The sequence below is a fragment of the Rhipicephalus sanguineus genome, chromosome 11, assembly GCF_013339695.2.
Source record: "Rhipicephalus sanguineus isolate Rsan-2018 chromosome 11, BIME_Rsan_1.4, whole genome shotgun sequence".
Classification (NCBI taxonomy): Eukaryota; Metazoa; Arthropoda; class Arachnida; order Ixodida; family Ixodidae; genus Rhipicephalus; species Rhipicephalus sanguineus.
Genome location: NC_051186.1, coordinates 30,809,287 through 30,833,792, shown reverse-complemented (window position 1 = coordinate 30,833,792; position 24,506 = coordinate 30,809,287). Strand labels below are relative to the sequence as shown.

Here is a 24,506-nt window from a genome sequence, read left to right as displayed (position 1 = left end):
GCTAAATTGCAATGGGCTGCCAAATTGCTAATTGTTGTTGGATTTGAAAACTGCTTGCAGAAGTTCGATTCTTATTTATTCTGCTTTCGACTCATGCATTAAACATAACTTTCAGCCCAGTTTATTATTATCTATTGTCTCACCAAATAATAGTAATTAACATTTAATTATCACAATAATTATTTGAGCCAAAGAAAAAGTTACTGCACTTTTAAAATCAGCACAAAGAAATACATATTTATCTGTGCTTTTTAATTGAATCTGGTCAGAAAATGAACAAAATAGTCCCATGTACCATGTCCCCCTTAAGGGGGGACGTGGCTTTCGTTACCAACTTTCTTATTTCTTCATGGATTTTGATGAAAATTGGCACACTTATTTGAAATGTTGTTTTAATGTTACTGTAAAATTTTCATGAATATATATTTACAACTTTTTGATTTACAATATATTTCACCTTCTGCTCTTGTTCCGAGTCTGACTCGCTTAAAAAATGCGATAGGAAACTCGTTCAAAGTGCTATGCATTCTAAGATGTCTGATTGCGGGCGTGACATTCTTAGATTTTTTTATTTGCAACAAATTTTTTTTTAGTTTTCATTTTTCATGAGGTGACTGCGCAACAGGCATCGAGGCTTTGTGCAACTCGTCAAATAGCTAATTATCAAAACGCCATACTGAAAAAGCAAGAATGTCACGCCCTGAACTGTGCTTCAAGGAATATAGAACAAAAAACGGAACTGAAATAGACCCAGCGGTCAGTGAGAAATCAGCGGAACAAGCGAAGCAGGAAGCAAGAAAAGTCGTTTCGAGAAAACGGCTTTTAAAGTTGTACCAACGATATTACTTCATCAAAAGGCACTGGGGTCGTAATCTTTTAAGTCCTTCGTAATGTGCACTTTCTTGAGTGCCCTGTCTTTAGTTTGAGGTGCCTTGCTTCTCTAAAACACAAGAAGATTGTGATCTTTAAGGTGTTTTTTAAGGTTGGACCTCCTGCACATGTGGCCTTTCATCGGTTGTGCCTTTGTTTTCTTTCTTTTTTCTTAAAATCCTTTTCTGATATACAAAGAACATGTAGCATGAATTTTAAACGAAGTTATGAAGTGGTGTAATAGACATGACAAAAAACAATATATTGTAATTCAAGTAGGTCATGTACTATGATGATTTGCCAGCTTTCTTGTATTCATGCTCTCATTAACATAATTAACAGTCTTGATTGCAATTGATCATTGAATCATTTTTATAGGATACCAGAAGCGGCTCTCATCATGGCAGCCTATCACTTCCTCCTAAATAACAGGCAGTTATGGCCAAGACATTGGTGGAATAGGAATTCCTTAGCAGTTTATTCAAGACGCGAACTGGGCAGATATGAAATCATCTCCCTGTTTCACTCGTCAAGCTAATTTGTAAACCTCACCTGCGATGCGCTTCATCGCAGAAAACCGGTCGCGGACACGGTTTTCTGCGAGGCTTTTATTTTTTCAGATGATTCATGAGCGCTTACGGCGATACCACGCACGGCTCCAAGCGCGCCTAAATTGCATCAATAGTGCTTTATTTCACCTCTAAGTGCTCGGCCGCATAGTCCGGGAAGTCGGCACGCGATGTGTTGGGTGGCGGCATTCGGTGACGATGCGCAATATGCCTAGGTGCGGCGACGAAAAATAGGCGCGCAACGTGTTTGGCCTCGCATTGCGGGACGCCGATGCGCGCCCGCTGCGCGACGAGCTTGGCCGTGGGGTCCGCTGCCGATGCGTAAAATGACCATCCGCTGTACCGAGAAGCCGGCGGGGGAAGCGCTTCGTTCCTTGCGAAGAAGCACACTGCCGCGAGTCCGCTAACGCGTTGCTCTTGCCCGAAAAGTTCGAGGTTCGTCTCGCATGCCGACGCCGTGAGCGGAGTAAAGGGCGAGACAGACGGTACGATTTTTCATGCGATTCGACGTCCGACACGGCGGAGGGGAAACCGGAATGGTGACCTTTCATAGCATCGTACAGCCACCATTCCCTCTCCCCCACCGCGGCATCGGCCGTCGGATCGCATGGAAAATCGGACCGTCTGTCCCCCGCCTTAGGCCTAGTGACGACTCCGAGCAGTAGACGCGCCGGCCGCGGTGCCCGATGTTTCAAAGTACGTAATGCGTGGTCGCGAGAACAAAGAGTCGTCCTGCGATCATCTTCGTCACGACGTCCGAAGTGCGCATAAGCAGAACCTCCAACCACGGATCCGACGAGTCAACGCTAGAGAGTCGGTCCGAGACGCGCGTTTGCGATGTTCGCTACGAGTGCGGCGCGCCATCATAATCCCACCGAGCTTCCGCTAGTAGCTCCAAACTAAAACGTAGTTCTTGTTCAAAGTTATCGTCGAGCCGTGAACACAGAGCGATTGCGAACACGCAATGAAGTAGCGCGACTTTCGACAGCCGTGAGCTCGAGACGCACAAGCTGCAGACGACGATCTCCCGGAGCGAGCATCGGACCAATGGCGAGGCGCGCTGGGGCAACATGGCGGACGCGGCCAATCGGAAGGCTCGAAACGACCTTCGAACATTTGCTTTTTGTGCGCTTGTTTTCGAAGGGAGGAGCCAGCTGCGGCGGGGAATTTGAAGACGGAGAAATGCGCTTTCCGATGAGCCCAAGATATCGGCGCCCGGTGGCGTCGTTGCGGAGCTATGATTTTTTGAAAATCAGTGTTTTTATGCGATTTCCCCAATAATTTTCGCCACCTCAGCAGGCGCAACAATTTTTTATAGCACTTCTACGCGGTTTTCGGTGAAGATATTTTGGAATCGGATATAGAAAGGGCTACAGAAACTGAAAATGTGATTTTCAAAAACTCGATTTTTTTGCCATTTTTCGCGATACGAAAGCCGCGTCCCCCCTTAAGGCGTTAGATGCCTCATAAAACGCAAAAAGTGACCGTCGGCGGTGTCAACTCGAGAATGCAAAAAATCATCACGTGATGACGTCACCCTGTGACGCGATGTAACAGGTCCCTAAAATTTGTGAAGTCACATTATGACATCATCACATGACATCGTCACTTGGTCAAAGGTGGGCCGATCACAGAGGCACTGCAAAACCATGTGAGGTGCTGAAAGCTTTCGAGCGGGGTCAATACGGTCAACTGAGAAGACAATGGCTTTCACCTTCCAGTCGTCTTAGGGAAATGTGCTTTCTCCTCACTAGATCGGACCACTGAATGCAAGAGCGCACAATGTAAACTTCACTGACCCGACCGCCATCCACCATGGTTTGTCCTCCAGTAGGTGGCTGCTGCTGCTGCACTGGTACCTGAGGATGTGGTCCCGCAGGCTGGTAATGGTGGTGGTGATGGTGGAGATCGTTTGGCACTTTGGGCTTTGGCGGGGTGGCCGGCAGTTCCTTGGCAACGGGTGCTGGCCCCGGCGAATGGCTGTGACCCGGGTGAGGTTTTGGCTGTCCGTACTGGTGAGGATTGCCCTGGGTCGCGGGCCGGTAACCATCCGGTGGCAGGTGACCTGCCTGTGGAGTGTAGTTCATGTTTTGCGGAGAGACCCTCTGCTGCTGCTGCTGCAGTTGGGAGGGAGGCAGCTGGGAGGCTGAATGCTGGTACGGGGCATTGGGGTGGCCACCCGGATGCTGCAAATTCAGCGGGAAAGTCCATTGGGTGCAATTAAGGGGGGACACTGCTCTTAATATTTTTAAATTTCTTGATTGATCTTGATAAAACTTGTTGAGTGCGTGTATATTTGTGTACTGACTTAAAATAGGCATTTATTTTTCTAGTATTATAATGTGTAATTTTTAAAATACAAAATATTTTATCCCGGAGCTGCGTCCACAGTCGCTACTGGAAAACTCGAGAGTGCATCCGAATGAAAGCTGTCGGGATAATGGGTGCCTTTAGAATTTGCAAGACCATAATTCAAAGGCCCTCTACCGTGGTTTCAACTGTGAAGATAATGCTTCAGGCCTTTGCTCTTATTTTATTTATTTATTTATTTATTTATTTATTTGCCTTCTCGCATGTGGAAGCAGCATATAAATTTAATTTGTTTCAATAATGTTAGGGTGCCTCTTGATACTTTGGAGTCAGGTGTAGTACAGATCCTTAAACTGCTACTGTTTTTTATTGAAGTTGAATACAAGTCACCGCAGCATTTACTGGAAGAAATTCGAAGTGGAAGGCTGACTGCTCCTACATATTACGCCCAATACAATGCAGGTGTTACGGCAGGGAACCATCTTCACAAACTTATTCTCAGTGACAGAACATCACACAACACAGCCACCCAGGTCACACCTCAATACAGCTTGCAGCTAATAGCATTTTAAGGCTAAAGCCTTCAATGCCTCATCAAACGCAAATACAGACAACTGCCGATTTTTCGAACGCATTTGCGGCACCGTCACCAGCCCCATAGACGTCAATGTATAAGGACGTCTGAAAATTTCGGACGCTGAAACTCCTCGGCATCTGAGTTTTTGAACTTTCTGCCCAAATTGCGGGTCCGAAAGGCATTAATTGAAGCCCCCACCTCTGCCACGTCTGTCATCTCGTAGGTTTGAACCAGCGCTTTTGCGAGTCTGTCTGTTTGCGACAGTAGCAGAGTCCTAAAGTCAGCTCTAGGGCGGGGGGTATAAAGTAGTAAGATGCCGACTCCGGAGGGGAGGGGGTACTGCGATAGCAATTATATGGACATTGTCAGCGGGATTTTGCGGTCGCCGCTGATCTGTACAGAGTCCAAACCGATAACATCGCTTGCGCATCGTCTGTTTCACGTGCGAGTAAAAGCGCGCTAGCGCTAGGGACGAACGCGGTTGAAGCAGAGATGAAACGACCCGGCTGTCACCGTCGCGCGAAGGGCACATGCGATAACATCGTTCCGCGTGCGAGGCCTGTCGTCGCTTGCTTACCAGTTATTTCGTCGGGCAAGATTTTATGTGTACACAAACGCATCATCTACGAAATATTAACGGCTGATACAACCTACACAGTAGAACCCCGCTGTTACGTTCCTCACTGCTGCGTTTTCCCGGCTGTTACGTCGTTTTCCGCCGGTCCCGGCATAGCTCCCATAGGATACAATGTATTGGGAACCCCGCTGTTATGTCGTAACTGTCGGACCGTTCCCGTATGATACGTCGCGAAGTGCGCCCGGAGCCGACCGAGTGACTACCAAAGAGAGCGGCCATGGCGCATTTTCACGCAGCTTGGCCTCGTTTGACCGTAATATTAGCCGCATGAGAGGCGCAAGCAACAGAATCTTTCAATTGATGCAAACAAAAGCATGGCCTTCGAGATTCAAATTGCAAAGATGGCGTCTATGACGTAACTGCTCGCGAAAGCAAGGCCTTCGAGATTGGCATTTACTATTGACAAAAGCATAGCCTCTGAGATTTGCATTGCACAAACATGGCGTGTATGACGTAATTGCTTGCGAAAGCAAGGCCTTCGAGATTGGCATTCACTTCTGCCATCGCGTTGGCGTAGACTCATCATCATCGTTATTTGTCGGAGAACGGGAGGAGTTCGAGCTGGTTGGAGCTCGCATGGTCGTGCGTGCGGTTCGCGGTCGGACTCGCCGCGCCGGTCGTGATTGCGTGTGCTTAGTTTTTTCATGCCTACAGCTGTTGGTGTTAAAAAAATCACATACGTTGATTACGTTTCTGTGGATAAGGCCGTCCTAAGCTCCGCGTTTCTATCCATCGACTAGATCGCGGCTGAGCGCGCCAATTTTCGTGCTGCTCGTAAGAATTGAAATAAAATTCTGTACCACTAAATATTTTGCCGTTTTTCCTGTTTTTCGGCTCTTACGTTTCCCGTCTCTTACGTTTATTTCCTACGGTCCCTTCAAAAACGTATCAGCGGGGTTCTACTGTAACATATTTAGGATGTGGCCAGACAACTTTGCTCATGTGGCCAGACAAAGCACTGGACGCCCGGGGCGAAACTGGATTTCCGGGAGATTTTCCTATGACCTGTACAACCGGGAGAAACATTCAAGATCCGGGAGACTTGGCAGGTATGAAAAAAGATTACTTTCCCCTTCGAGTTGTCTTAGGTGAATGCATAAGAGACCCTGTGAGTTTTATTCGTGGAAGACTCTGAAGTAAACTCACCTCATTCACAGCATACTGAGGCGGCATTCCAGAAGGTGACACCCGGTGTCCACCGTTCAGCGCGGGCGGCACCTTCCCGTTTGGAATGTGCGGTGCTGGGGGCTGGTGGGACTGTGGAACGCCACCGGCGTGCCCCGGATGCATGGGTGAAGGACCCCTCGGGTGCTGCTGGTTGACGTGCGTTGGGGGATGGTGCATGCCCACGGCATGTGGAGGCTGTGCGTGGTGCTGTGGCTGTTGAGCCAGAGGGTGATGCGTGGACGGAGGAGGGTGACCAGCTCCTGGCGGAGGAGCACCTCCGTGGTGCATTTGCAATCCGGGGCCGGCAGTGGCAGGTCGGGCGTGTGGAGGAGGCACAATGGCGCTGTATCCCGAGGAGTCCCAGTCACCGGCATCGTAACGGTCCTGGCCCGAGCCCCAACTCTCTCGGTGAGGTGACGCCTGCCGCAGGTGCTGCTGTTGAGGTGGAGGCTGCTGATGCTGCTGCCCGACGTGAGGTGGGAGATGATGCATGTGTGGCGGAAGGTGCGGTGGTGGGGCGTGGTGTGGATGCGATGGCAAGGTGTGTGAAGTGGGCAGGTGGTCCCGGCTTCCGTACTGGCCCGGGTGTGGCTGTTGCCCATTGTGTGGTGGCAGTTCCTGAAAAAAAAAAAGAAGAGAGGAATGGATGAAATGGCCAGAAAGTTAGAACAAGCACTGCTGAACTGAGACAAAAAACAAAAATTACACTTTCATTTGTCATAGAAGGATCAGGAGAGTGTTTGCAGTACACTAGGATCTCATTAAATTGAAACTGCAGTGCAACGTTACTTCACTAAAATGGGAAAAATAATATATAGTGTACAATGGAGCTATGCTTGCGAAATTAAAATAATCCATTCAATCACCAATTTCATAGGAATATTACTGCATATCTTTAACTAATTTGTATCCGGAAGTGGTGTAAAAATTATGTGTAGCATCACCTGATCGGTTGACAGTGATAACAGTGTCAAAAAATTTCTTGGATTGTCAACTAGCAGAGAGACAGTGAATTTGTTTGGATACCATAATGTAGAGCTTAAAACCATATTTTATGCACTTTTACAGTTAAAGCTGTTATGAGATCACAAGGGCCGTTTTTGGTGCCGTATCCACCGGTGTCCGTAACCGCTATCACGCGAAATATGAAAAAAAAAAAAAAAAAACGAAATAAGAAAACATTTCACAGATGGAACGGGGTTCGAACCTGGGCCCTCTGCGTTGGAGCCCATTATTCTACCTCAGAGCCGTTTCGGTGTTTGAAATTGTTGTGCAAAAAGGCCCTGTACAGGCTTCATATCAGGAAGGAACCACATTAACATATGTAATGTAGCGGGGTAGAAGTGTAAAATGGCAACCAGGCATCGTACAACGCGAATTCTGTAACCAGGCGTCACACAATGCGACTTGCACAGCGAGTGGGTTGTTGAATGATTTCAACACATTACAAAGGGCTTTGCCATAATTCTTCGTCATCAGCCACAGCATCAACAAAGTGCACATAAATGCCTTACAGGTGTTTAGTGGTTACCACAGTTCTCCGCAGAATGACGAAAAATGGCGTAGTGGCTGCTTCCCTACTTCCCAAAAATTATGATGATTTATAGTGTAGTGGGTTCCTCGCAAGTGCACCTCTATTGGTTGCCAAGGAAGCCCATAAGGCTCCCATGGTCCATTTGCCCAGGGTCTCAACAAGGTGTTAATTCCCTCTCTCTATCTCTTTCTTCCGTTAGCGTATGTTATATAGTGTGGTGGGAGGGTGAAATAACGACCAGGTGTCACACAACGCGAATTACGTAACTAGTGGCTCGTTTAAAGCTTCCAACCCATTACAAAGGACTCAGCCATGATAATTCATCGTCATCAGCCGTCGCATCAACAAAGTGCACATAATGCCTTACAGATGCTAGCTCGCTTCTCCGCAGAAGGACGAATAATGGCGTAGTGGGTGCTTCCCAACTTCACAAAAATTATGATCTGTGGCGTAGTGGGTACGTTGCTAGTGTACTTGTCCCAAGAGAGTTTATAACGGGCTCTAGAAATGCCACTCTTCCAGCTTTCACTGTGCCTGTGCTGCGCTTTCCGCGCAGGCCTGGTATTTTAATAACTACTCTTTGTGCAACAGAGCAATTCCTTATTTCTGTGTCGAGCAGTAGCGTTGCCTTTGTGCAGATGCACAAAGTGGCGTGTTGACGGGTCCTCAAGTGTACCATCTTGACATGGTGACGCACAACAGTTTCAGTAGCGCTGTGGAGAGCGATGCGAGAGTCTTTTTCAGGCTGTTGAAAATATGTTGCGCTTTAAGGGCATCCCTTAACGCAATGTACCTGCTTGTCCATCACACAAAAAGCTTGGAGTGATTGCTCAGACTGCGCCCACAATAAAATCTCAAGATTATACGTGACCAATAAAAATGAGAGGAACCATGTAATGATGATTGTCAAGGTTTGTGCAAACAGCACTTGAGCACCACACAGACTATCTGTGAACAAGAAAACTTGGGAAAGAAGGCAGAGAAAATTTTGGTTTATTAAAGGACTTGTACTCTTGCACCAAGTTTATCAAGGTACTGTTTGTTGTTTTACTGTGTAGTTGTGCACAAAATGGAGTCAGCAACCAGTGCATCTGTGGGTCTGAGCATGTGTGCAGGGCATTCTTACACGAGCTAACATAATCTGCAGTCACAAAGAGCAGAGAAAAGGCATTAGCCAAGTCATCATTATAGCAACAGCACACCTGTCTGCCTCCTACCTCTGCCCTTTTTTCTGTGCAAACCCGTTAGAATAATTCTCAATTATAGCAATAAACTTTTCACGGCATTTGAATACACACTGTTACGTAGCTTCGACTGTACACTCTATGTTAAAAAGATACAAAGGACATCATTTTTCCAGCCCTGGTCACGTCACATCAAACCAGTGGTAAACTATGGTAACGCTGCTACGGTGCTGAGTAAGCTGATGTTGAAACATAAATAAAACAACAAAAATAGGAAAAGACATGAGCTGTCATAAAATTTGGGCCCGCTATTTCGCTTTGGATGTCCTTGCACAGCAAATGAAACGGAGCATAGAAAGTTTGACAATACATGCTTGCACCACATACCTGTTCAGAATAGTAGCTGCCATTGTGTGATGGAATGCCGTGAGGTGGCTGAGGTGTAATGTTGCCAGGCTGCTGGCGCCCCTGCACAGACATTTGCTAATGTTAACTTCCGATATGCACTCTTTCTCTCTTATCCTAAGTAAGGAACAAGTGGCGACCCCTTCAACAGACCAGTGTAGACAATCTCTTTTAGTTACCATCCGTGCCAGTACTGGCGTCAGCGATTCCACATGAAAACTAAATGGTCTAGAAATGAGCAATGATACATGCAAGGTCTTAATCTACGTCTAGCTTATTAAGCCCACATACTGTGTGCACTAAAGTACGAAGAATAATAAACAAGCAGATACATATCAGAGCACATACTAATTATACTACACCAACTCTGTGCAGTGTAGCAAAGGCTCGGGCTCTGGTGTCAGCCAATCAGTAACAAGAGTCAAGGAAAAAAAGAGGAAAGCTGTGAAAAGGGCAGCCGATCCCTCGAAATTACCTAGTGTTCCCCCAAACTCCATGAAAATGGCTACACTGAAGCAGATGCCACCGTGAACCTTCCCTTCAGTTGGAGTTGCATGAAGAACTATCAGTAACGGCCAGTGGAAAAGTCCTTTAAGTGGCTGGCACAACTCGCAGCTTTGGCTGCTCTACTAAAGTTGGTGCGACAATAATTTCTTTCTGACTCAACCAACCCCCATTGGTCGAGTCAGAAAGAAAACAAGCTGTGCAATGAATGCAAAAATGAAAACGAAGCGATGAGACACTTCTCACAATAGCCTGCCTTTGGTTCGCCACCTTACTTTGGTCCCTGGCTCTCTGGGGGAAGAGGTGGTAACTACTAAACGGTTCTTGGAATGCGACATCAGGGGTCCTCGGCCGCCATTATCATCAAAGACATGTGTGGCCATAACATTGCAATTAAACAATATGGGGCAGGTTCGACTGAGTAAAGGTATGGGAAAGACTGATCACCCCCCTTAGATGATTGGGGGGATGGGGGTGCCCAACTGCACCCCCCCCCCCACCCCACCCCACGTGCCTGTGGTGACAATATATGACCATGACCAACATATGACTCACCTGTGCTGTGTGCTGCCCAGCATGTGGCGGGTAGCCCTGGGCGTTAGTGGGTAACGATGGACTGTCGGGGGCCTCCTGAGAGGAGTCAGTGGGCCTATGCATGTCCTGCTGAGGGTGGTCCTGTGGGTGAGCCTGCTGCGCATGCATGTAAGCCGGGGCATACGCGTTCGAGTGGCCCTGGAGGTGGTCGGGTGGGAGGCGCCCTCCTCCGATTGGATGCTGGGCCTGTGTGGCAAGAGTGCAGTGCTTTTTTTTTCTTTATGAAATGAGAAAACTGTCCACATAATGTGGACTGCGCTGCTGCCCCATCCGCCGCTGTGTGTGTTCCGTTATAGTTTTGATTTGTTCCTTGGCATAGCCATCATGCGCACAGTCGTGGGAGAAAGCCACATTTTTTTTTTCTGTACATTGCTAAAAAGAAAGGGCCTCATAGTATTCAATACTTTCGACAACATTTACTGCAACATGGCATTCAGTATTGATATTTGTTGGTAGTGGCAGCAATGCAAGTCAGGAGATGCAAACTTGTACTTGGCAGTTAATGCGTACTACCGTTCAGTGTGAAGTCATACTGTGTTACTGGCAGGTGCATATTAACATGGTTAGGCAGTGTCTAGTGTCGAAGTGGCTAGCATAAAATGAGTAAACAGAGATTTCTGAAAGCAACTAAAACTTTTTTCTTTCAATGGATGCAGATAATAGAATCATAAAAATGATGACAAAGAAGGGTTTAGTATGTAGGAGGTGGGAAGGACAGCAACACCACACCTGCGGATGCTGTCCCCGAAGTGGTTGCTGTCCCTGGTAATGTGCATAGGGAGGCAGTGTGTGGCCCTGAGGAGGCATTGGGCTGTTGTCTGGGAATGTGTCATGCTCGGGAACGGGTGGCGGAAGCCGGCTCATGTCCCGATGGATCATGGGAGGGCTCTCCTTGCGGAGGGAGTTGGAACGTGTCACAGAGACAGGCCCACCCGGGCGTTGCGGACATCGACCCACAGGGCTCGTGCTGCCAGGAGCACCACCTCTCACGATAGTCTGCATAAAGAATAGTTGCGTGCATTGTAAAGTGAATGATGCACTTGAGCGTATCTCTCAACCTTGGGCCTCTAAGACAGCTCAATACACAGATAATTGGGCTAGTCGGTACTTGTTCATACTTGACAGAATATGGTGCCCACACAAACACTGACACATGTTCCTTCTTTTTCTGTGTCCGTATTTGTGTGCGCGCTGTATTCTGTCAAATATGAAGTTCAGAACACACTGCTTTTGAAGAAAATCCTATCATGCCTTGCTCTAAAGTGGAGCTACACCCAGATCGCCAATCGAGCTACCACCTGCGGATAATATGGTTTACACCAGGGGTCGGCGACCCGCAGCCCATGGTGCAGAATTATGCGGCCCCGACGCGACATCAGAACCACCCCCCCTCCTCTTGTCACTCCCTATCTGAATGTCGACATGGCAGCTTTGATCTCAAGTGTGGGGTTAGATAGGAACAAAGAAAGATCGCTTCGAGTTGGCACTGTCCCCCACCTCCCACTTAGCCAGATAACGTATTCACTTCCTTTCTTTGCACAGGTCCAAAAATGGGGGAAAAAAGGTTCTTCGTGGAAATACTAGGTCAGGGAAGGACCTTGATCCAACGAGATCCAACCCCTGCCGAGTCGGCTTCAGGCAACTCGGCCCTCTGGCTCAAAAGGTTGCCGACCCCTGGTTTACACCATACATCCCTACTGTACATCATTGAAGAGAACCATCTCCACTTTATGAAAGCCACATCATATCTCCGCCACTTATGAAGCAGCCCATCAGTTATGAAATTTTCCAGACTGAGGAACACAAATTGCCCAATGAGTAGTGACGGTACAAATGCAGGTAAGGCACAAGGGTACTTAGGTGGGCTAGGTTCATGAACATTGTGACAAAAAAAAAAAAAAAAGGGACAATGAACACACAGGACACAGTGCTGTGTCATGTGTGTTTGCACTGTTCTGTCACAATATTTATGAACCAACTAGCCCCCCAAGAACCCTTGTGCATACTTTTCTTCTACATTGGGGCCTTTTGCACCTTTCATCTCACAAGCTATCCAGAATCCGTCTATATGTGTAACATCCAGCGCTGTGTCCTGTGTGTTCACTGTCCCGTTTTTTGCGCTGTTATGTCACGATGCAGTTAAGGTAATCTATGAAGGGTGCTCACAATAATGTATATACGCCTGTATGTATATATATATATATATATATATATATATATATATATATATATATATTATATATGTACACACAAGATGCAATGCCCTAAAAGCTTTGTACCGCAGGAAAGGATGTAAAATCAAGTGACAGAGAGGGAAAGCCCAACAGGTAGTTCTTGTTTCACAGGGCAATTGCTAGAATCTTCAACAAACATTTAAAGTTCTTTCAAAAAGCTTTCCAACAAACCCAATCTATCACAGTATGCAGGAACGAACAGATGCAACTCACGTGCAGCTTCATGTCCAGAATTTCGGTGGGGGTGATATTGGAAGGATCGATGATGGGCTTGGGTCGGTCTTGGCCTCCACCAATCAGGCTGGCCCATTGTGGCGGCAGTCCGACAAAGCGGCCCTCCCGTCGGTCGAAGCCCGTGTGCACGCGGTGCTCGAAGTTGCTCGGTGCCGAAATGATCGGCTTCTTCTTTTTCTTGGCGAACATCCTGGGAGCCCGTCGCTGTTCAACTTTATGCGGGCCCAGGTAGTTCTCCCAATGCTGCTGATGCTTTCACTGCACAGCAAAGGCACAAGTGCAATGTGTAATTTGTAGTAAGTGTTGTGGTTTAAATTAAGAGGCTTTACATTTAAAAGCTCACAGCAGGATCCTAATAATAATTGCTGGAGTTTTACGTCTCAAAGCCACGATATCATTGAGAGACACCACCAGGGAGGGCTCCGACAATTTCGACAACCTGTGGTTCTTTAATGTGCACTTAAATCAAAGCACGTGAGCATCTAGCATTTTGCCTCCATCGAAATGCAGCTGCCACGGCCGGGACTTGATCACGCGACCTTCGTGAGCTTCGAAAGACACCACAGAGTCAATTTCAACCACCTCCAGTTTCTTGAAATGCACTGACGACTTTCTTCAGTGAAGCAGAAGGCGCACTGGTCAGAGTGTCTAATCACGGAATGGTAACGCAGGAAACACCATGAAGCATTTTTTATCGAAATTTTTCTACCTGCAGTGCCGACGAAGTCATACATGACATGCTGCAAACAGTGGTAGGTGAGCGCGATAGCAATTACACACCGGAAAACAACGGAGGCCATATTGCTTTTTTAGTGCAATAAACGACACCACAAGAAAGAAGACTGAACACAGCGTCTTCTTTCTTGTGGTGTCGTTTCTTGCGCTAAAAAAGCAATATGGATTCTCAACAACTAGCCTGCCAACGCATTCTGTTGAACAATGGAGGCCCTATCAATCAAGCCTGTGTTGCCGCAAAGGCAGTGCCCTCTCTTTCTTGCTTTATAATAAATACGGAATAAAGTGGGGATGCCTGATAAACAGAATAATCTTAGGCCCGAATGATGATACGCTTAAACAACAGCAGACTACGAACAACTAATTCGCGCAGCACCAAGGCTCGTCCACAAGGCAGCACAAAGCAGCGGCTTTTGCGACTTTATAACTCAAATTAACGATACAAATCCTATTCACATCACAAAAAGTATGCTCAATTCTGTCACTATAATTCACGGTCTGTCCATCTGCACTAGGATCTAATGCCACATTCCTGCCGGTCCAGTCCCTTTAACACAAGTAGCCTTTGTTGTGGCAGCAACACAGGTCACTGTGGAAAGGACATTCTCAGCACTGAGGTTCGCTTTATCGGAACAGTGATCTCCCATTTGGGAAAGAATACACGTGTTGCTTCTGAGATCATGCTCATTCCATTGGCTCAAAGCATTTAACATGACCTTAGAGAACTGACAGTTCAGTTATTAGGGAAAACAAATCACAACAGGGTTCTTAGGTGGGCTAGTTGGTTCATGAACCCTGTGTCAGAATGGCACAAAAAATGCGGCAGCGAACACACAGGTCACAGTGCTGTGTCCTGTGTGTTCACTGCCCCATTTTTTGTGCTGTTCTGACACAAATGACAAAAGTTAACAGCACGGAAACAACAGAAACAAGAGGAACTAACACAACAGACGTGTCATTTCCGCATTGTTAGCTCTTCACATGTTTATCATCAACTTGCCCAAAGAACTGCTCTTCTAAGAAAAAACAAATGCGGTCTTTATCGTCATTTTGCCTGAAAATTTTTTGCATGCAAATACAAACCGTTGCGGAACCTTCTGTCAGTGGAAGGAAACTAAAAACCGCAAAGAAAAAAGTTTCGTTCCGACACTGGCTGCGACGGCGTATTTAGGAGATAGGGCGGGCGCCATAGTGGGGCGTTTTGTTTGAACTTCGCCCCGCAAACAAACAGGCGCGGGGAAAGGGGGAGGAGTGATAGAAGAGAGCTGGGAATCGCCGCGGAGAGGCCTTTATCACTCGTGCCGATCCCCGACAAGTACTACCGGCTGTCTTTTATTGGATTTCTTGTTTTTCGTTCGTTATTCCGCGCCGTGAACGTTGCACATGCGTGCTCCCGCAACGCGTAGAAAGAAGCGCGCGCACGCGAACACCGCCGCCGCGCCGGCAGCAGCGGGAGCCGCATTCCACAAGGCGTAGTCGCCGGTCTCGGCGCAAGCAACTTTTTTCTTTCTTTTTTTTTTTTTTGTTGCGGTTTTTGCATTCGCGCGCTCGTGTTTATGCTAGCCTCGCGCAGCTTCTTTTTCCCGCTGAGGGCTGCTGAGAGCGCGTCAGAGAGTTACCGCGCAGGCGTTTTTACTTTTTTTTTTCGTGTTTATTATTCTCTCCCTCCCCCTCTCCCTGCAAACCGCCCACGCCCAAGAGTTCGGTGCGCAGGCACGCGCAGCCGATTCACTAAACAAACGAGCTGCCATACTTACCGCGATTTAGGCAACCCCGCTCTTTACCCTTTCCCTTCACGTCATTGACACCGCCGTAGCAGTTCGAGGTAAATAACCAAATTAATCCAACATACAATTAGGCCAACGAAAGCACAAGGGACATAAATTTGTTTTCTTTAACAGCGGTGAAGTAATTAATAGTAATAATAATTGGTGGAGTTTAACGTCCCGAAACCACGATATGATTATGAGGGAAGCCGTAGTGGAGGGCTCCGGAAATTTCTACCACCTGGGTTTCTTTAACGTGCACCTAAATCTAAGTACACGGGCCTCAAGCATTCTCGCATCCATCGAAAATGCGGCTGGGATTCGATCCCGCGACCATCGGGTCAGCAGTCGAGCACCATACCATAACCACTAGACCACCGTGCCGGGTGATACTGAAGTATCATTCCTAGCAGAGGGGAGCGCTCGATCTGACGTTTGAGCCAATACCTTGTTGCTTCTAACGTGTCGCGCAACACTATCCTAATTTTCCATTCCTCCGTGCTCGACACGCAATTTCCAATCTAAGTGAAAACCCCCGGTGCAAGCTCACTCGTAGACCTACGGAGAAACACGTTGATGACGGATGGGTATTGCGCACCAACCGTCGTCAAGGTGTCCCCGTTTTTCGTCCTCGTTTCGTAGTACCCAGCGCAAGAAGTAGCCACGAACAGCCGCCACTCATCGCTCTCTTGACCTACGTACAATTAAAACAGTACAATTAACATCCCCTATACCTTCATTATCTGCTGGTTTTCATTAAGGCTGTGCCAAACAAAGAAGCGAGACCTCAAAATTCCCTTCCTCCATTCCTGACCTACGGCGAAACAAGACGAACACGGACGCCGCAGCGATGAGGTGCCCCGGCTGTCGTAGTACATACTACATTCGCGAAAGCGCGGCACAAGCGGCGGGGATGCTGGGATGTATGCGCATGCGTAGGGCGAGGGCGTCGGCAAGTAGGGCGGGGGCGTCGTGATTTACGGAAGCCGCCGACTCAAGAAGCGAAGCGATCGTTGCAAATTTACATCTATTTCGTACAAGCGTTCGCTGTATACCTCACACGACACACTTCTCGGGCACACCTTTTTGCGCCGTCGGACGACGACTCGGTGCTCGCGTCTGTATAAGGCGAAAGCTTTGGATGCCTCACCGAACGCGAGAATTGACCGTCGGCGTCACGCGGAATAATCACGTAATGGCGTCACCGTGACGACACGCAGCGTCACATGATGACGTCATCACATGATATCATCGCTTGGTCAAATGTGGGCAGATCACAGAGGCAGTGCAAAACCAGGTAAGCTGCAGAGAGCTTTCGGAGGGGGAGGGGGGGGGGGGGAGAGGATCCATACATTGGCTGATAAGGAAAAGAACATGGCTCCCGTATTCGAGTCAGTCTTGGGCGAATGCATAGAGGCCCCTGTGAGTTTTCTCATTGGGTCACCATTACGACGACCAACGGCTTCGTTTTTATATAATGCCAAAATAGGATCTAATGCGTAAGAAAGGGAAATTGACAACCACCCGTTTGAAGCACGATGCTACAAAGAAATCCACACGGATTTCTCAGAAAGCTTCTTAGTAGCCGAAAGATTCGTCCTGGTCCGGGGATCGAACGCGGGACCAACACCTTTTCGTGGCGGTCGCTCTACCAATTGAGCTAACCAGGCGGCTAGCGAATTAATCGAAAACTCGAAGCGCACGGACACAGAATATTGCGAATCGGTTCTGCGGAACCGATTCGCAATATTCTGTGTTTTCGTCTTCGTTTTTGTTGTTTTTTTTTTTTTTCACTGTCATCTCTAGCGATATATTTCGCGTTCGCGCAACAAATCTTGCGTTGGAAGCCCCTGTGTGGTGTAGTGTTTTCTCGGTGTCCCGTTTCAGCGATCTTTCAGTAATTCATTACATTACGCATTACGGCGAAAAAGTAATTCAATTAGCGTAGTTTCATCACTGCCAAGTCTGGTGATAACCACAAAGCGCATATTGTCGACAGCCGCGTCGCGCTACTGGGACACGAACGGCACACGGAAAGACGACGCGGGCAGCTTCTTCATATATATGCCGCTCGCGTCGCACGATAAGCAAACGCGCGCAGCCGCGTGCTTACGATATTGAAACCGATAGCGAGGCGTGCACAGCGCAGGTAAGTAGTGTACACGACAATTTACCGAGCAGCATTCGCCCCGACACCTTTTATTGGACGACCTGGTAAGCGCACGAACAAAGCCAAGTGCAATGCCTTCAGCTCGATTCTGCCACTTGTTATCGTACACCGTTCTCAATCGCCTGACACCATCGATAGCGCGCGGCTGAACACCAACGAAGCGCGAAAAAAAAAATAGAAAAAAAAATCTGCAGCATGCAACACTCCCTGGAACACGTGAAGGCGCGCCTACTGCACACTTGGCAATGCATTAAAGCGACACTAAGGTCGACAATAATGAGTAGGTTTAGACTGATAAATTGTGCTCTGAGAACTCCAATTTCGTTAATTTTAACATCATACGTTTACAAACAGAGGAGAAAATCAGAGTCAAAGTTTCATTTTTAAAAATGTAGCGCGGAAGTCACCGCGAGTGACGTCACGGATTTCGAAGAGCATTTTTTCGTACTTAGGCGACACTGCCTTACCGAATTTTCCTGAAAACTGGTATCAAATCAGCTATCCTGAAAACAGCTATCCAATCAGGGACCAGGCTTCTTGCAAGACATAACGAGCCACGGGGTGAGGGACACGCATTAAATGACATCGACGGCTGCAATCGATTGCATTGCTCCTCCCTCCAGCTTTTGACGCCTTCTACACTTAACGTGGTTTTGCGCTACCTCCGGGATCGGCCCGCCTTTGACCGAGCGACGATGTCATCCGACGACGCCATCATACGACGTCATAATGACGACACACGTTTTGGAGATACGCGGGAATGTGGGGATATAGGTAACAATATGTGGGAGCGTCGACCCCGTGGATACGGTATTTTCTAATATTGACGAGACGAAACGAGATCAGCGGTACGACGATGAGCGTCACAGCAGATTTCTGAACACATGGTCGCACAGATAAGGTTGATAGCGCGTATGCGTCTCTAAGCAAGCAGCGTATCAGACGGCATTAGCACACAAGTGTGCTCTCTGCGCTTGCGCATCAGTAGGAAATCTCGGTACTTCTGGCCTTTATTAGGCGCTACCATCTCCAGGGGTCTACGCTCGCGCCATATTATAATAAAATTGCAACAGTGTACACAGATCTAACGCGGAACGTTAATACCATATCGTAACCCGCATGCCGTATCGTACCGTACCGTATCGGTACGGTATCACTGTCACTGCTGACGAACATCCTAATGTGAATAGGCTGCAGGAAATTACCCCGAGTTCGATCACCTTTCCTACCTGCCTCGGGACATCCCCGAGGGTCGCCAATACTATCTTATCTGGTGGACACGAGTGCAGACTAACGGCCGCGCACGGTCATATTTCATGCGATATGTTGCCATGGCGCCGTGGGGAAATAGTCGCCACCTTCGTCGCAGCAACAGCAGCTAAATCGGTTATATTCACAGGTCGCAGCAGTACAGGGTATGATTGTCCTGAAATTTTCCTGCAATTTCTGAAACGAACGGCATAGCGTGAACGAACGGCACTTGTCTAATCGCACTTCGAAATCGAACGCCGCTGTAGTTCAATTGGTAGAGCATCGGACGCGTTATCCGAAGGTTGTAGGTTCGGTCCCTACCAGCGGCAAGTCGATTTTTTTCGTCCACATACATACATTTCAACTTATAGTAACATTTGTTGGGCTTTTACGTTCCAAAACCACGATATGATTATGAGGGACGCCGTAAAGTGGAGGGCTCGGGAAAATTTCGACCACCTGGGGTTCTTTAACGTGCACCTAAGTCTAAGTGCACGGGCATCTAGCATTTTCCGCACGGGTACCTAGCATCCGCCTCCAACGAAAATGCGGCCGCCGCGGCCGGGATTCGATCCCGCGACCTTCAAGCCGACTTCCGTAACCACTATAGACAACCGTGGCGACTGGCTCCGGCAACCAATCCAGTTTAAACATTGCAGCTGATGTAGATGACTCGCTGAAATTAACCTAAGCTGAATGAGCCGCTGTCGTTCTAATATACACGCGAACCTATCCCTCGAACTAGTACAGCGCTAAATTACGCGCATTTTCCGTGATGCGCTATACTAGTTCAAGTACGACAAACCAACGCGCCAAATTATCAACACTTATCGAACTTCGCCACCAGGTTACCGCTACACATAAAGCAGCATGGGCTCAGCCAAACTAGTGTACCGTGTCCATAACGATATGCGCCACGATTATGGACGACGTAGCAACGTGCCTTATCGTCTTCCATTTCTGCGCTGTTCCCGTTAAAAGGTGAAACCATCTAAAGACGTTGACGCGTTTCTTGGTTATACAGGGTGCACGTGCAACGACAGCCCCGCTACATACGATTAGCTAGTACAGATAGCTTGCACGCGACGTCATAGACGCAGTGCACGATGGTGGCTTTGATGGAAAACAAGTTGCGGTTAACCTGCTTCAGTGCGATAACGACGTGGCAGGAGCGCCTCTGCGCGTGAATAACGAAATATCCCGCATGCGACGTTTCGATAACATTGATGTTACATCGCAAACGTCGCGTGCCCCCATGCTGGGGCTCCAACACGGCGGTTTCAGCGACGTCAGCGCAAGCCATCTATAGTATCCCCGCACGCGTTTAACGAGAACAGCGCCGAAACGGGACGGAGAGTAGAAACAGACAACGCTGCAGTAGCAACAGCGCAATCAGTGGCCCCATCGAATGAGGCCGCGTCTGCAGTCTGCACGTATGGACGACGGTCGTCGACTGCGAAAGCTGCAGTGGAAACACAGTCTGCACGCGCTATGGCAATCACAGGGAAAAGCAAGCGCACAAACCAAACGCCGCTTGTGTAGACTCTCCCGGGGGCACAGACGACAGTTCGGATCGACCAAATACGTTAGATCGAATAAGCTATCTTTGTGCACGGGGACAGTGCCGGTGCCAGAAGAACAAAGGACCGAGACTATACCAACGAGATCTAGTCCAACGCTATCGACAAAAAAAAAAAAAAGAAAAAAAAAAGAGAGTCGCAGTTTCGCCCGAAAGGCAGATGGTTACTACAGCGAACGCATTAGACAAATGCATGAACTAAGCACCGTAAACACTCTGAGCACTCAAAACACCCTTTTTAACAGCCAAAACATGGGCTACATATACACTGTATTCTAAAGAATGATAAAATAGAACACTGCGCGTTTCGAGGATCTCTAACGCCACCGCCAGAAAGTAACTTGACATCCATGACATCCCACCGACGAACAAAAAATTTGTCGGTCTTTTGCTTTCTCACTAGCGATGTATTGGCGCGAAATTAGCGATAATATGTTTACGAGAACGAAGTACTACATATGCTGCAGAATATATTTACAACGGTAAGTGAATACGTGCGAAATAAGAAATGCAGCCCTATATCGAAGTTATTACTGTTGCATGCGCTTCATTTTAGCTAACAGTAATTACAGATTGTATTTTGAATAATTTAATGTGCCCTTTTGAGGCTAACACTATCAATAATAATAAAAAAAAAAAAAAAGAGCGAGTTTGCTGCGATGGCCACTATCGGCGAAATGGCGACATCACACGGACAGAGCAAAGAGACGAGCGCTTGTCTATACATGGTCCAACGCTGCTGTTGCCACTGCGCTGTACACACTCGAAGATGCGTCACCGACTAGATCCGAACAACCACTTTGTCAGTACGAGAAAAAAAACTGTTCCAGGGTGTCTACCCAATTTAATTTTTCCGAATTCCCCGACTTTCCCAGGTATTCTGTGATGACTTTAAGCATATTCCCTCGCTGGTAAGCCTGCTTGGAAAACCGGCGGCCTCTATACTGGAAACGGGCCCTCGAATGGTTACAAAAAGAAAAAGAAATTTGCGGAACTGGGGGCAAAAAAAGGGGGGGGGGGGAGGGGGGAGTGTCTAGCGTTACGTCTAGACGTAACGGTACGAGCCGTTGCAGTTACGTCTGGACGTAAGAATAACGAGTCTTAAAAGTTACGTCCAGCGTGGCAATAAAAATACAGCCCGTTAGACCTACCGAACCGATTGGCCCCAGTGGCGCAGCGGCTAGCGTGTCGTGCTCGGAACTGCGAGGACGTTGGTTCGAACCTCGCTGCTGGTGCATTTTTTTTTTTGTCTCAGGTGTTGCTGAAGTCTGTTGCCAGAGAAGCGCTGCTGCTGAAAAACATTTATTTACATATGTTATTTACAGGGAGGGTGGGAAGGGGCCGCCCCGTACAAACACTAGGTGGGCTCCCCCTTACGGGAGCCCATTGGCGATGGCCGCGGCCCGGGCCCGCTCGACCAAGGCCCGTTGGGCGACGCGGCTCTTGGGTTACGTGCGCCTCCGCCTGCCCCGAAGGGGCAGGCGCGCGGGCTAAACAGCGCGTGGCCGCGACAGCAGCCACCCAGGCAGCACGCCGCCATTGGACCGATCTTGGCCCAACGTCGGCAAAAGGCGGCAGCGATATTGGCCCCACGTCGGCAAATCACGCTCGCGCTACTTTCACCCGCATCGGCCCGACGTCGGCTAGCCGCCGTTGGGCCGAGGCGGGCTTGCCGGCTTCGGGCCGACGTGGGCTAGCCAGCGTCGGCCCGAGACGGGCCTGCCGTTATTCAGCCGATGATGGCAAGCCGTCATTGGGCCTATGTATGCTAGCCGATGCTGGCGTGGTGTCGGCCCCGCCGACGTCGGGTAGCCGCCGGCGTGACCGTTTACACCCGTTATTATGTTTTAGCAGTGGTGGCTTACCGTGCGTTAAGTACGGTAGTACTGTACCGTCGTGGTCTGCACGTAGCTAGTTTATATGGAGACACCAGCGGTAGTTGCTCGATGCGTAAAGTAACTTGATCAGGCAGGCTGATACACGTGTTATAAAGTAAAATGGCTGCGTTCCAACCACGGCAGTTCGGTATTACTGTGGTTACTGTACCGTAAGCCAGCAGCGCTAATAGACTATTCGCGGCCCAACGGCATTCATCGACTGCCATTGGTGCCATATTCGAAAAATGCTTCCTAATTAGAACGACTGCTCCACTGATGTCTTAGTGTGCGATTAAGACCCACAATTCTGTCGAACCGTGCAAGCCCGAGAACGAAAGTCAATATTGTCTCTAAGACAACTAAATTAATGAAAGGCCTGCTGCACCAACTATGCATGCGTCTGAGAAATTAAGGAGCAACACATTTGCAAGGTGATAAACACAAATTTATTCACAGATATGAACACACACCAGCAGTTCCGGAATAATAATGCCATAATGAAATATCTAAACATTTATAGATACCGCAGCCAACATCTAAAACAAACCCACAGCCACCGTATTCCTCAAAAAAAAAGCAGGACAATCCTAATCGAGAATGAGGTCAGGCGCAAAATCATAGGCGTAAGCAGGGTTCCCCTTCAGAGGGGAGGCGGGGGGCTAAGGTTCATCGCGGCGCCCCCCGCTCCCTATTAAGTCAACGTGTTTGGAAAACCTTGCGCCCACCTCTTCTTAGGTGACTACGGGGGCCGGCCGCCCCCCTGCCCCACTGTGCACACGCCTATGGGAAGTGTTACGATCTCTTCAAGGTTATGCGCGGCACATTCACTATAAATATTGAAAGAACTAGAACGGGCAAAAATAGGAATAAGGATTAACGAAGAATATCTTAGCTGCTTGCGTTTTGCGGACGATATCGCGCTTTTCAGTAACGACGGTGCCGAATCACGAAAAAAGTTCTGGAGATGTAAACGATAATATAATAATAATAATAATATCTAGGGTTTAACGTCCCAAAACCACGCTATGATTATGAGAGACGCCGTAGTGGAGGGCTCCGGAAATTTTGACCACCTGGGGTTTTTTAACGTGCACCTAAATCTAAGTACACGGGCCTCAAACATTTTCGCCTCCATCGAAAATGCAGCCGCCGCGGCCGGGATTCGATCCCGCGACCTTCGGGTCAGCAGTCGAGCGCCATAACAACTAGACCACCGTGGCGGGGCGAGATGTAAACGAAGGCAGCATTACAGTAGGATTAAAGACGGACCCGAAGAAAAGAAAGGTAATGTTAGGCGGCTTTCCGAAAAAGCGAGATTAAGAGTGGCAACTACACTAGAAGATTATGTATATGCGTGAGCTAATTACGAGCAGAGGAGCACCCCCCCCCCCACGTTCATTAAGTTCACCAAGCAACGGTAGGCATTCGCGACACATGACTGGCAATTAAACTAGCGTTATCCTTTAAGGAAATTGCAATTTTTTCAGTGATAATTTAAGGGCCAAAAAGATGGATAAACTGCTGCACGCGACGCGAAAAACATTGCGAGCGGTACCACAAAATCCCATGAACTCTATATCTAAACAAGGTAGACACGCGCGCATTCCTAATCTAAAGGTAGGATTGTAACAGAAAGGAATTGTGCATAAAAACCACTCACGTGTGCCCGTTGGATCGCTAAAAACACGAGCGAATCAAAAATGCAAGCGCACCATATCAGAATACACAAAACACGATGGTCAATGGAAAATACGCGATAAGAAGAGAACAAAAATCTGATGACACGTAACAGTAGTGAACACGTGGCCTTATATGAGGTGAGCGAGTTCAACATGGAAGCAGGGGGCCACTGGTTTCTCGCTGCGGTGATCTCTGCCGAAAACAGTGCCGGAATCCTGCCGCGTATCCGTCTCGTGCACGACTTTGACTTTCCACCAGACATGTCCGCACACCGCACTTCTTGAAGAATTCTGCTGGCCGGAGTGAAAAAAACCTGCTCCCGCAGCTACGATTGCCCCTCCGTCGGGACGGCCACCCTACCCTGCCTGGTCAAGCGAGTTTCGCGACAATGACGCTGAACGAGGGGAAGGCTGGGAGGGGGGGGGTAGAGGTTGAAGAAGAAAAAAAATACGAATTCTCCCTTCTTGAAAGCAAGGCTCAGCCTACCACAATAGTGTGCGTTCCCCCCAGCATTTCTATGGGCATGCCGTTTGAGAAAGGCGTTCGTGGAATTTTCAATGCATCGCTTGTTGCCACATGTCGCTACATGAAAACTTTGCGTACACCACGTTGGAGCCCCATTTTTCATC

At 48.2% G+C, this 24,506-nt stretch overlaps 1 protein-coding gene across 1 annotated transcript in view; it reads right to left on the bottom strand.

Annotated features, from left to right (window-relative positions):
* Positions 1-24,506, bottom strand: part of LOC119373517 (serine/threonine-protein kinase PAK mbt) — a 69,448-nt gene that overhangs the window by 29,408 nt on the left and 15,534 nt on the right. Inside the window, exons 2-7 of the mRNA XM_037643568.2 lie at positions 12,799-13,077; positions 11,081-11,347; positions 10,313-10,537; positions 9,236-9,316; positions 6,110-6,748; positions 3,239-3,625 (exon numbers count right to left, since the gene is read on the bottom strand). Coding sequence (XP_037499496.1) covers positions 3,239-3,625; positions 6,110-6,748; positions 9,236-9,316; positions 10,313-10,537; positions 11,081-11,347; positions 12,799-13,008 — 1,809 coding nt within the window. The 5' untranslated portion in view covers positions 13,009-13,077. The remainder of the gene's footprint in view (positions 1-3,238; positions 3,626-6,109; positions 6,749-9,235; positions 9,317-10,312; positions 10,538-11,080; positions 11,348-12,798; positions 13,078-24,506) is intronic.